The sequence below is a fragment of the Amblyomma maculatum genome, chromosome 11 (genome assembly GCF_055883805.1).
Source record: "Amblyomma maculatum isolate TAMU_Amacu chromosome 11, ASM5588380v1, whole genome shotgun sequence".
NCBI classification, from domain to species: Eukaryota; Metazoa; Arthropoda; class Arachnida; order Ixodida; family Ixodidae; genus Amblyomma; species Amblyomma maculatum.
In genome coordinates this window covers 8968431-8982150 of record NC_139354.1, presented here as the reverse complement: position 1 = coordinate 8982150, position 13720 = coordinate 8968431, and the positions used below count along the sequence as shown (strand labels likewise).

The 13720-nt window shown below is 42.3% G+C and overlaps 1 protein-coding gene across 2 annotated transcripts; it reads right to left on the bottom strand.

Moving 5' to 3' along the window:
• Positions 1 to 268: 268 nt before the first annotated feature.
• On the bottom strand, positions 269 to 12695 carry atms (RNA polymerase II-associated factor 1-like protein antimeros). 2 transcript variants are annotated; one of them, XM_084583987.1, is made up of 13 exons: positions 12484 to 12695; positions 11999 to 12091; positions 11324 to 11445; positions 10157 to 10223; positions 9457 to 9558; positions 8580 to 8685; positions 7724 to 7792; positions 6548 to 6636; positions 5923 to 6039; positions 3620 to 3745; positions 2730 to 2832; positions 2000 to 2126; positions 269 to 600 (listed from the first exon to the last, which is right to left on the bottom strand). In XM_084583987.1, the coding sequence occupies exons 1-13, from the start codon at positions 12549 to 12551 to the stop codon at positions 359 to 361; spliced, it is 1431 nt and encodes a 476-aa protein (XP_084440113.1). In that variant the 5' UTR covers positions 12552 to 12695; the 3' UTR covers positions 269 to 358. The 2 variants fall into 2 exon arrangements, with proteins under 2 accessions (XP_084440113.1, XP_084440114.1); XM_084583988.1 differs by having other exon boundaries at positions 269 to 597.
• Between the last annotated feature and the right edge of the window lie 1025 nt (positions 12696 to 13720).

The window sequence follows — 13720 nt, the reverse complement described above, 5'->3', positions numbered from 1 at the left end:
TGTACGTGTCTGTGTTTTCGCTGGCATCCCTGTGATTAAGTTCTCAGTGGAACTGTGCTGCTAAAGGCCCCTATTTATCCCTTGCTCCTTGCAGTTCTAAATGTATTTGTTTTATCAACTTGGACACGTCTAATAATTTATATTTCAACTGAAGAGTTGTTTTTTCCAAACAAATGGCAGCGAGGAACCACTGAGAACCACTGAGGCAACTGAGAATGACAGCAATTTTCATCAGACTACAGTACACCATGACAACCGTAACAAGAAAAAAAAAAGGAGCACTATTTATTTGGAAGAGGTCACATAAAAGCACAATTTACAGCGCGAACAGGGGAAGTTGCAGCCTCGGAACACACACTTAGTCACTGTCACTTCCACTGCCAAAGATCTCTTCTTCGTCACGACGTTTCTTCTCATCTTCCTCTTCTTCCTCCTCTTCACTTGACGAAGAACCGGAGGCGGACGATGAGGATGATGATGCTGCTGACTTTTTCGCAGCTGATCCGGCTGGGCTCTGTTCTTCGTTCTCGGCGCCACTCTCCTCGGCCTCTGACTTTTCTTCGGCCTCGGCCTCTGATTCTGCCTCTGCCTCCGACTCTGCTGCGAATGGTGGCACGATAAGCACTGCCATGAAGCACAATTTGCGACAAACACTCATCACATATACTCGAATGTAGTGTGTTCTCTCTTTTGTTTTTCCTCATTACGAGAGGGAAAACCATTCCTTGACTTATAAATTCTTACTATTAAATAACTAAATTACTTTTTCTTCTTTTGCACAGACAAAAGTGATCCGCGCATTGCAACGTTGTGCTACATTAACTGAGGGATTAGAAATGGATTTTAAAAAATGGATTAGAGGGGAAAAAAAACTAAAAAAAAACTGTGAGATTTATTGAGAAAAGATTTTTAGAGAATAACTAAATTTAGACAATTCTGATCATTTCTGGGTGCTTGAGGATGATAGAAAACGAATCTGGTCACAAACATGCATGTGCATGGAGTAAATAATAATAATAAAAAAAAAAAAACAAAGCACTCCATCAGCTGCTAATGCAACATTATGACCACAGAAATCTCGAGGTGTTTTGAAGCTAGAGTTAGGTTTCACATGGATTTAAATTTCAGCAAGGTTATTGCATCTCTCGCATCTGATACCTTGAACTTGCTTTGGTAAACTTGAAGGAGAAGGCCATTCAAGATCTACAAGCATGTTAGCAATGTTTCGCAAACAAACGTGAAAAGTATCCACATTTTTACAGTCCATACCACAGGAGATATGAGGGTCTGTACAGGGCTAAGGCAAAGATCGGTCCATTGTTGGCCCCTTAAAATAGCCTCAAAGCTAGCACAAGTGCTTCAATACCACGTTTCAGTGATTTAAAAAAGTGTGCTGCTAGGCTATGACCGTAATAGAATATGTTCAAAATGCAAAAACAACAGGTGCCCACAGATGTGCAGACTCAATCCCTTCACAAAAAAAGATAACTGGGTCAGGCTGTTGCCCAGCCTTAACTGACAGAAACTGGGCAGCCTAATAAGCAACCATCACATTGTTAATGGCTTGCCTCTTGATCACATCCTTATCTATAAATCTTTGCCAGTTGTGCCTTGATTACATACCAACATGAATCTCACAGTAATAAAAGGCGTTTGCAGAATTGACCTCCAGGCAGCATTTTGACAGGTTATAAAGCTGCCAATCCACTTTCGCTCCAAAATTATATAGGCTTGTGATGCTTCTCTTTAAATTCACCATCAGGTTCAGATAACTGTGCTCCTCGCATCTCAGGTGGTACTTTTTTTTTATTGAAAAGTTACTCAAAAAGTTCAACCATTAGCTCAACATCTTAAATGATGGGCCCAAGGGTTGTTTGAGGTACAACATGAAAAAATGAATACATAGACACATAACCCTACTGGTCCCTACAAGATTTACAAGAGCAGAGGACTAAAGCCTGTTGACAAAAAACACCACTGAGCACGGCCCCAAACTGACCTTTGTTTTCGGCTGCTTCCTCTTCCTCCTTCTCTTCCTCCTCTGCCTCCTCCTCTTCTTCCTCTTCCTCCACCTCTTCCTCCTCCTCTTCTTCCTGTGGCTGGTCCAGTTGGGTCAACCTGGCTTGCTGCAATGGGCACGGAAAAAATTGGGGGACACATATGGCTCCCGTCTATGGCTAGCATTGTGAATTCTTGCTACTTGCTTAGTCATAATCACTAACCACTTAAACTCAGTCTCTGCTCTTCACTAGGCAGTCAAGGCTAGCCATGGCTCTCCTTCCCAGAAACAGGCATCTCCTAATTCAAATCAATTAAACTGCACCTCTAATAATAACCTTGCACATACCAGCACACAGTTGCAAGCTACCACTCGTGTTCAACATCACCTGACACGGATAACGGATACGAATCCCCGCTTCAACCAAGCCATATGAATGTGTCTGCATGGCATAGTGATAGCATATCTCAGGATCTAAAGGTTTCGGGGTTTCGGGCTCGATTTCCATCTCAAAGAAGCCAAGGGCTGGCAGCTCTTGTCAACTCAACAATGTCATATGGTCTTGTGACGTCACACAACCAATTAGTGCCTGGCCATGTCACCTGCCAGAGACATGCTTGCAACTTTTTTGGTCGCAACGCTAATAACGCTAATGCCACTAGATTTTCTGGAGAACAGAGCATTTAATGCTACCCCGTTCAAAAAAAAACAAAACACCGGAGCAACCCACCTGTGTCTTGTGTTCGTTTTCGTTGAGTGGCCGGTGCCGTACCACTAGCTTCGAGTTGTTTGGCTGAACTCCGGGCTTGAGTCGGCGTTTTGTCAGCCGCACCCTGAAAGAGGCATATTGTCCTCAAATTGCCGGAGGTTACTAAGCCAGTAACACCGTTAAGCTGACACCACTAAATACATTCTGGAAGCACAGCATAACTGGTGCTAGAGCGCAATGCCATTAATTTCTTACCACATAGTATGCCCCTCCCTTATTCTACTTAACTACGAAAAACTCTAGAAAGCGTCACCCTAATGGGTATCACCAATCAGCTGCTACTTATTGAGGTTTTCCCTCCAACCTTTAAAATCACAATGGTTTTACACAATGGTTAATGGCAGGGAGTTTCCACATACCTCTGTTCAAAGTTGTTGGGCTGTGACTTAATGTAACAGCTGCATTACTCTGTATGTCATACATCCAAATGCTTTAAGACTAAAAGCTTGCAATTCGAATGAAAAATTTGCTATCTGTAGCAATGCTTTATAATCTTTGGCTTTACACAAAGTGGCAAGAATGCTCAATCTATTGTTTCAACTTTTTAAGCCATATGTTTACACTAATCCAGCACCAGGTTGCGTTAGTGAGAGAATGTACATGGACCAAAATGCATTTCTAAATATGTTAATGGCAAAACATAACAATGAACTCGGCACACACTTAAGCAAGCTAGGTAATACTAACTTAATAAAGATCTTAGGTTAAGTTTTTCACAAATTACTGCAGGGCATGAACAAGTTGCACATCAGTTTGAATGAAGCTAAGCTGTTAAGTCCATTTCCATTGCTTAGCTGCAACTGAGGAACTTGCTCTAGGAACTGAGTGCTTGATGAGAAAAACAACAATACCTCGTTTCAAGCTCATTGTAGTAGACTCCATCCTCTCGGAAGACAAAAAAATAATTCTCCTCGTAGCCTTTCGACGCCTTGTTCTTGACATTCCAGTTGTACTCACGGGCCATGCGATATTCATACCTGCAGGTGAATAATCATAAACAGTGTTTACTAAAAGGACACAGAAGAGAAATGGCAGGTCAGGTTGGACTTATAGATTAGCGGCACACGATAGGAAATATGCAGAAAATTGAAGGGGAAATAAGGGGCTCGCTATGATACATGAAGGAAACAAGCCAACAGTTGGCGAGGCCAAGGAAAGTGTAAGGGATTTTTTTAATTTTATTTTTGCTACTGACCTGAATTAGTACTGCAGTCAATTTAGGATGAAAGATAATTAAATACACAGAAGAAGGAAAAACAATGTGCCGATGGTGGAAAATGAACCCAAGACTTCCGAATATCACGTCAGTGCTCTTACCAACTGAGTTATACATTGACTCTGGGGGAGTATTAAGTGTATTAATTCGGTATTAATCCCGGAGAGTATTATATCCATCTTGCGTATTTATATATTATTCTCTTTAGTGTCCCTTTAATGGAACATTGTGGGCAAATAGAAGTTGGCCTAGACCTGAGACCTCCTAGTTTCCTGCGAAAGTATGAAAAAATATGGGTTGAAGTATTTTTCACACACCTGTACGTTAGCAGCCACAGTATATTTTCTAATGCCATTGTTGTTACAGGGATCAGCAGTTACGACAGTATGAAGGAAAAATTACTACTTGCCTTACTTGCATGAATATAGCATAAAGGGGGAGTCCATGAACTCGGGAGAATATGCAAATAAATACGACTACAAAACAATCTCTAAGCTGCTCAGGCTGCCCGCTGCTGCTGAGGGCACCTCTCCCTTTGTCACTGCGTGCACATCACAGTTCACTGAAATGAAGTCTTTGGCACTGTGATGCATGCAGCCTCCCAAACAGTCATCGTTGGCACCGATGTGCTGCCGTTACTCGGTGTTTCGAGGTGCTCAGCTTTGCATCCATTTGCCTTTCTTCCCTAGCCATACTCTGCTCAACTCTTTCCGTGCGTTCTCTTCCTCAAAATAACCTGTACCACTTCTTTTTTTCCATATCACCAGCATCCTTCTTCTTTGAACTTGCATACTGTGTGCTTTGCCGCAAGTTCATTAAAAAACTGGCCTTTCCTATTGGCTCTCTAGGCTGGTGGTGAAGGTCAATTTAGTTTACCTTACATTTCTTTTGCACCATCATGGTGGTGTAGCGGCTAGGGTGCTCGACTTCTGTGATTGCAAATGTGAAATCGAATCATGGTTGCGGCGGTCACTTTTCAATGGAGCCGAAAAGCAAGGTGCCCGTGTGGTGTGCGATGTCAGTGCACGTTAAATAACCCCAGGTGGTCTAAATTTCCGGAGCCCTCCACAACGGCGTCTCTCATAGCCTGAGTCGCTTTGGGACGTTAAACCTCATAAACCAAACCTTTATCTTTTATTGATGGTGGTTTGGGGGAGTGTAGGAGGTAGGAGGAAATTGAGGAAATAATTCACACTATATATTTGTACTTTGGTTCTGCTGCATATAAAGACAGCTGCATTCTACAGATGGCTTGTTCTCTATTAGCAGAATTTAAAATTTTTTGCTGAAAGTGAAGGGCCTTTTCTAGATCGATCGATCTACACATTCTAGTGAAAAACACTGACAATGAGGCTCGTAAAAATCTAGAAACAGAAAAAAAAAGTAATATGCACATCACCATCGCACTGCATGAGCAAACACCAATGATGTCAAGTAATTTTTTGTTAGTAGATATTTGAAGCTAAGCCACATCAGCATCCACTCAGCAATAATAAGTACTTTTCCTTGGCAGATCTCAGAGACTAAGCCATGCCAGCATCCATTTCCAGATAGTGATCACAGAGTCCTTTATCCTGAACCTTTACACTAAACCGAGTGGCAGGAGAAATATACCTTCAACTACGAACTTCCTACCAATAAATGGAGCCACAAAATGTCATGTAATAGAACGCTACTTAGCGCAAAAACAGAATGAAGTTGTCCTCAATGTCACTGCTACAATTATGAGAAGTGTTTCTCAGTTAACAAAGTTTATATCAAGGTTCATAATATACCAAAATGCATTTCGAGTTATAACTATCATATCAGTACTGTGGTATGACAAAAACAGAGCCTGCACACAGCAAACACAACAAGAAGATTCCATCATGAGCACTTTGTTGCATTTCAGGTAGACCAATCCTGCAAAAAACTCAAAGCCAACTTTAGAGGACTCACTCGTCCTCGTCCATGTAATCCACGCCTTCTTCAGCATCTCGTTTCCGCTTCTTGATGGTGTCCTCTGTCGGCAAGAAGTAGGCGACAAACTGCTCGCCGCTTTCGTCCATCACACCCCTGTGTTGCAGAAAGGCACATCAAGTAAGGTCAGTGCACGCAAATAACAGGGTGCGAAACTATGTTCATGCAAAAATGTGCCGCAATCTGCTGTAAACAACTGCATAACTTTGTCTGTCTCTCGCATGGGCTTATCGTAGAGCTGTTTTCTGAGTCAATAATTTGTGCAGATATCACTTACTGGAGAATATTTGTACATAACAATTTGTTTTACCTTATATATTGGCATGAAATGCCAATCAGAAGGGACCCATGCTACTGCATATAACCTTTATCCAACCAACAGGAGCGTACTTTAACATACTGAACATCGGTCAATCATGCCTTGTTATACGACCACTCCAGATTTAAATACGCCACAGCCCCTAAATTTATAAAAACTGTCGAATGTGTAATTACAGCAACCCCAAGACATGCATGTCATGATGAAGCTGGCTTCAATGGCTTCAAAGACTACTAAATCCAAATGAAAATCCACACAACAGTGTGGCAGGACGTGCTAGCTCACCTGATCATGGCTTGTGACATCTCTTCCAGCTGCGTGATCGGCGCAGGGTCCGAGTCAAACATGACTTGAGCAAAGGGGTACTTCCATAACTGCACAAAGGAAGCAAACAGCACACCTGCGTATCAGCAACTCAATCTCTGCCATGTAGTCATCTGTCACTTACCCCCCAGATCTTAGCTGTAAACGGTGTCAAATGGGAACCATGCCTTTTGAACCTACCCCTTTAATATCCCTGTCACACGGCCGACTCGGAACTACCTTGAACTTCCTTGGTCTAAAGGAGCGCAAGGGAGTCGCAGGGAGTTTCACCTTAAAGGAGTTGTCCCCGTGTCACACGGCTTGCAACGAGCTTCTCAGAGCAGCCAACAGGGGGCCATTAGGCGCTGTTTATTTTGCACAAAGATATAAAAAATAATGTCCAAAACAAACTGAAATATTTTTTATACTACTATTTTCCTCGCAAAATGCAATTAGCTTTAGTCATATCAATATAAAAGAACACACATTTGCTGAAAACAACGACCATGCTCTAAACATAGCCATTTTTTCCGCTCTGCTGGACACCATGCGCGGCGTTGTGCAATACGTGGTGCAGTCGCGACAATTAAACGCAACTAACCAAGTTAGAATACAATTTTATGCAATAAAAACTAATATATTTAGGAGTAAAAATTACATTATTGAAGAAATATGTTATTTAATGACTCGGAAGCAAAGCACATTGGAAACGAGAGTACTCCCTTCGCCCATCAATGGAGATTGTCGATCTCCTTTGCTTCAAAACTCCATTTAACTTCCTTCCATAATAGACTGCCGTGTGACACGGCACGTATCTCCCTCGAGGTAATGGCTACCTTGGTTGAAGGGAGTTGAAAGGAGTTCAGCCGTGTCCGTGTGACAGAGGTATAACACAACTTTGCCGCAACCAACAGGTGCATGTTAAACAGAACAGATTCAAGAACAGTGACAGCAAATGCACAACCCCTGTGCTCATACAAAACAACTTGTGTTATCCAAGTTGCAAGCTTGATAGATCAGATACAGTTTCAGACTCCTCCATAGCTGCCCAAATGGATTAAAACATAATGAATGCATTAGAAAGAACGAAATTACGCTTTCTGTGGCGCAGAGTTTGCAGAATGGCCCAGACACACTAGCAAGACAACATGAGCTCACCTCAGAGTCTGGGAAAAGCGGAAGAACCTCCACTGCCTTAACATTGGGCTTGCTGTAATGGGCTTCGATCTAGTTGGGACAAGAGGAGGCAGGGTTAGCTCACAGTGCACTGATGCAAAGGTAGCGGCAGTTCTAAAAATGTTACTATATTGTTGGAAAAAGTTTGCTGGATATTGGATTTCGAAAAAAAAAATACTGCTAGCGACCCAGCCAGCCTGTACTGCTTACCATTAGAGAGAGCATGCACGTCCCCTCATACCTTCAGATATTTTAGATGATCGGCTTGTGTGACTGTGCTGGAATAAAGTTTCTTGGACACAACAGCACGTCAAATGTTTGAGGCCGATGGTACAGTACACACATGCATGTATGGAAATAACGAGAAGCTCTTTCTTTTAAATTGTGGTCAATACTACTACCAAGACCCCCCCCCCCCCCCAAAAAAAAAGAAATACTTTTTTTTAATATATTTTTTAATGCCATATAAAGCACTTTAATAAGCTTATGCCAAATACTGCTGAATAAAATGAGGTGATACCGACACCTTAACTAATGCAATTTCATTACTCTAACTAAGGAACTAAGGACAATGGCATGAAATACAAGAAAGCAAAGTGAAACTAAAATGTACAACAGTAACTAGCAAAGATACACCATATAAGAGAAAAAAGAACAAAACAAAAATATAAAAAATAAATGTGAGCCTTATAATCGGTACAGGTCCTGCCACAAATTCTGTAATACAGCCATACAACAACAACAAAATAAACGGGCCAGTGGCAGTAAATAGGCAGGGTGTGGTCAACCAAGTGAAAAGGATGTGATAATGTATGGAAAAAACGAAAAAGAGACAAACCGGCTTCTGAGCTTCTTCAAAGGTCTTGTTGATGGCATTTATTTGACTCTCCCGGTCCATATACAGGTCCTCCTCCTTAAAGAGCTTCTTAACGTTGTAGCCAACCCTGTAGGAGAGAGAGAGAGAGCACATCATAGTTTTTGCAGGCAGACACCACTATCTTGGATGCTGGGCTATATACACTAGACATCCTTTCACCGCTGCATTCACTGCATCAAACATGGTGGGCAAAAGACACAGATGATATGCAATGTGCAGAAATGGGCTGGTAACTGCCGACATTCTATAAAAGGAGTTTCATAATAAGTGCCGGTATTTTATTTAAGCTGGCAACACTGGGGAGTCTGTTTATAATGACCATCATCATCCCCCAGTTATGTCCATGGTAAGACAAAACATCTCCAAGTAGACATTTAGAAAGGCAGCCTTAAAAGGCCAGTTAAAACTGCAAACATCCAGGCCTCATCCACATATCAGGCTTTGTGCCACCCCTTGGTATATTTGCCTTCCCTTGAAATTCACTCCAGTGACTTAAGAAACCATCATTTATCTCGCCTCTGTATTGTATGCCCCTTTCTCCAGTTGATGTATACCTGCACAACACAGCAAAATTCACAACGAAGACAAGTAGGCATACAGACACTGAAGTGTCTACGTCCCTAAGCTTAGCAAGTCTAAGCTAGAAGAGTCAGAGATTGTCTGTCCGCTAGCCTTCTTTGTCTCGTTTGCTGTGTTGCACTGGTAAAGTACATCATGGAACACCAACAAGCTCGCTTCAACATTTTTTGGAACTACTGGAAGGTTCACACAAACATTCTGGACTATACACCGCAGTCAGTCACCTGTGCCTCGCGTAATAGTACGGAGTGCCACTCACTTTGTCTCAGTGTTGACGCCAGTCTGACCATATCGACTGAACTCGGTGGCAATGTACTCAGTCTTCTTCAGCCAGGGCACAACCAAGTTGTGATGCCTCGACCTGTAGCCAGAAGCAGAAGAATTGAAAAAAAAAAAAAAAGAAAGGCAGTCACAACACGTATAAAATTCTATTCTTCAACAGATACTGGCTGCATTTAAACAAAAATATGAAGCCCTGATACCATCAATAACTTGCTGCAGTTGCATCAACAAAAATTTGTGCTAGGGGCAATAGTACTGTGCAAATCGTTTTTTTCTTCCAGCTTTATTTTTTTTTTACCAACGTGCAACTGCTTAGCTGCATCAATGGAGACAGCAGGCGGCAGTAGCTAGACATCAGGCACAACTCTTGGCTAGATGAGCTGCAAATGAAAAACATCGTACCACTATCATGATTACCTATCATGATCATGACCACTATAATGATGAGAGCAACAGTTCATGCATATTGCAGCATGTTTGTGACAGCCCGATATCTACTGGAGCTCTTCCTCACTGAACTTTCTCACAGAGAAAGCAATTAAAAGGTGCTATTAAAAAGAAATAAAAGACAACGCATGAAGTGATATTTTTTGTCTTTTTTTTTTTTTTTCCTTTCTACAAAAGTTTTTGTGTCAGGTCTGATGACCCAGTATTCCATATACAAATGACAGCAGTACCGTTTGGAGTCTTGAGGTGTGAGGGAGTCTTCTTCAAGAAGTTTCTCATCGTCCGGATGCAATACAGCTGCAGGCAAAATCAGGGGATAAAAAATGTTGATACTACGAAAAAAAGCGAAAAAGGATGTTGGTAAAATTCCCTCTTTGAGAAGAAGCGGAATACTGGACGTGGTGACCATGCATAACAGTAGGCTCAGTGCATTTTGTGGAGTTCAATGTGTGTAGCTTGCGATATCGTGCAATGGAAGTACTGTGCATTGTATGACAAAAGCATACAAATGTGCTGGTCTGTCGCCTCAAGCTTACCTAATGTTCTCCTGCACAGGCTTTTCTTTTTTTTTTTTACTGTGGCTTGAAAAGTAAAATTATCTTTAGCACTTCTTTGTCAACAAAATAAATATATTATGATGGCATCATTGTTTAACACACTAGGCTTCAGTAGTGACCATTCCGATTCACAATCCCCTGCATAATCACAAGTAATCATAGAATGAACTGTTTGAAAGTGTCCGCTTTTGTGCTTGTACTTCAGTTCTATGCTGCATACTTAAGCAAAATGTTTGGCAGACTAAGCTTAGCTTTCGATGGCCCTCAATTTCACTTTCAAAACATTCACACAAAAAATTGATTCCAGTTGCACATCCATTTTTTAACAAGAAGTAGGATGGACAGTTGGGCGAGTTGGTAAAATTGCCGCTTATGCTTCTTGTGTCTGTGCTGTGCTGCTTGTGTCTGTTGTGCTTCTCTTCTTGTGTGTTTTGTGTCTTTGCACTGTTCCAACCACTATGCAATTGTAACAAGAAGCCCCAAACAGATTTTTATTGCATTGCTAATACTCTTTAATCAATTTCTCCACAGACATACTTTTTACATTTTCCACGAACGACCAGGACCTTGCGAAAATTTGGTCCTACAAATAATTTAGCAAAGGGGAACTCTGAAGAGGAGCTCTCATCTATGTTTCATATCATTCAGCGCCCATAATATATACCGAACCTACAACATTACCTGAATTTATAAAATACTGAGCTCACATAGGGCAAGTTGTTTGCAGTACTTCCTGCTACTCCTGTGTTCCAGAATTCAGCAGGAACTGGTCTTGGGTCTAAAGTTGGAATTGATACTTTCCCTCCAGCTTTCAATCGCAGTAAAACTGAGGAAACTTACCATTAGGGTCAATCTCGTACGTTTTGGGATCAATGAGGTCAATTGTGACACCAAGGTCGTGCTCGGTAAGCAAGTCATGCTTGTAGTTCCGCTCAAGCGAGGTTGCTTTGTAGGACACAAACCTGGTGGAGAGGAAAATGTAGCAAAAATGTAGGCAGGATGGTGACTGTAATGTTGTGAGTAAGTGTTTGGCACTGAATAAGCTTGACAGACCAAACTAGAATTTTTCCACCTTGGCGAATCAGTGTTTGCAAGTCTATATCCCTCACGGAAAATGTCTGGCCTTTGCACTCCAAAACTCACCTGTAAGTTAACATATATAACTCTACCTGTGGTGGATGATGCAGAAGGCTAACTTATAACAAGAATTTGGTATTGAACTTGCAAGCTCATTTTGTACTTACATTTCAATATATAGCCCATGTAACTTATATCACTGCAAGTAAAAGAACTCAGCTGTTAGGTGCTTGTTTTCTACAATACCGATATTTCATACCTTGCAGCATAACATAGGTTCACTGAACAACGCACTAAATTTGAAAAGGACACTAAAAAGGCTTTTAAACGCAGCACACATGCATTTCGCAGTCGTAAGAAGCTGCGAAAACAATTGTAAATCTTTGAGCCAGTAAAAAATTCTACCTCTAAACCACAACACCCGAAGGCTGTACTTACCTGTTCGGCTCGAAGGGATATGAGATGAACTTGGGATCGAATGGTATGTCGGGCAATGTATTGCAGTATTTGACTCGACAGACGAGCTCCGACCTTGGAAAGGCAAGGCATACACGGAAAGAAAATACAGTGATTATACATCGACGTACTTCTTTCGAAATAAATAACTAAATAATGAAACGGAGACCAACACGATGCGTATTTCGGACGAAGACAATTTTTGAGCAAAACATGTTCATTCCGCCAGCATGCCCAAAGCAAGAATGGCGAGATGCCTTGAAGCAAGCGAAAGCATGGATATTGCGCACACACTGCGTGCAGATTTGGCAAGCTTAATACTATGTGCATGACGTACAAATCTGCTCATCTAGTGAAGTACGAGGCTGACTAAAGCAGTGCCGGTACATGTTTCGCACAAACCGTTCCTTCCGCAACTTCACGACGGCAGATGCATGCTGCGACACACGTCTCGTTGCACTACTCACCGGCGCTCGCCGGGCTTCTTGCGGTCTCTTTCTACTGCCGACGTACCGGTCTGTATCGTGGGAGCCATGGTAACTACGCTTTGTGACTGTGGTTACGTTGACTGCAATCGTTTTTCCTCAAGTTGTGCGCGAGTAACGGCAACAAACCTTCTATAACGCCATGGCCACAAAGGAGCCATGACGGAGCTGCCATGTCGATGCCTTATTTCCTGATATGCGAGGGTTTAGTTTCGATTTTTAACAAGTGTTTATAAAATATTGAAAATTTTATTTTGCGTGTCAGATCCAGGTACTTAATTGGCTCAAGTCGGTGAGCTAAGGCTGCATTTGAGTTGAGGCTGCGGTGATAGTACACAACACTTAGTTAATGTGGCAATGTGGGCGTGTTGGTACTACATAGTTCTCAGTCCCAGTCTTTTTTTTTTTTTGCGCTGCTATTTTCTGAGTACACAACACGTGCGCGAAGACTTCCATGAACAGACGGCGAGAGATAATATGCACGGCGTGGTTACATCTAAAGACCGCTAATTCCAGCCAACCTCTAGGTTCTTTGCACCTTGCCGACGTCAGCATTGACCTTCACGTCAGTTCAAAAAGGTAACGTCGGCCTTTTATATTATATCTGAAGTACAGAACATTAGAACACTGTATCTGAACGGCACATTGGGTAGTCCGCCATGTTGTCGTTGGCAGCAGACGGCGTGCAGCGCAGTCAGGCTCCAGTTAATTGATCGAGTGTCTTGATGCTTTCGACGGTCTACCAAGCAAACACGCGGTTTCCCGCGGGTTGCCCCAACGGTGATAGTATGGTGGCTAGATGGGGAGGTGAGCGCATCGCGCCGACCCAAAAGGCGGCTGAGTATGCTGCCCAGCTCACCGACTCTAATTGGGTGGATCGCTGTAACTCTGCTGCTAGACGAATGTCTAGTCGCAATAAATGGAGGCTATTCCGCAGCCTCATAGATCCCGCTCAGACCCGCACAGAAACACAAACATCTGAACAAGCAATTCATAATTTCAAGGGCAATATATGGACAAACTTGCACAGACTCTACGGAATCAGTATCTGTTTCAAGTAGACAGAAATATCTCTATGCAGGCCAAGATAATCCGAATATGGATCTTCCGTTGCAGCTCCGTGATCTGCGGGCAGCTCTTGCTAAAATAAGACGGGGTACCGCTTCCGACAGGGACAATTGTTACGGTCAAGCTTTTGGCCAACCTTCCTTATCCGACG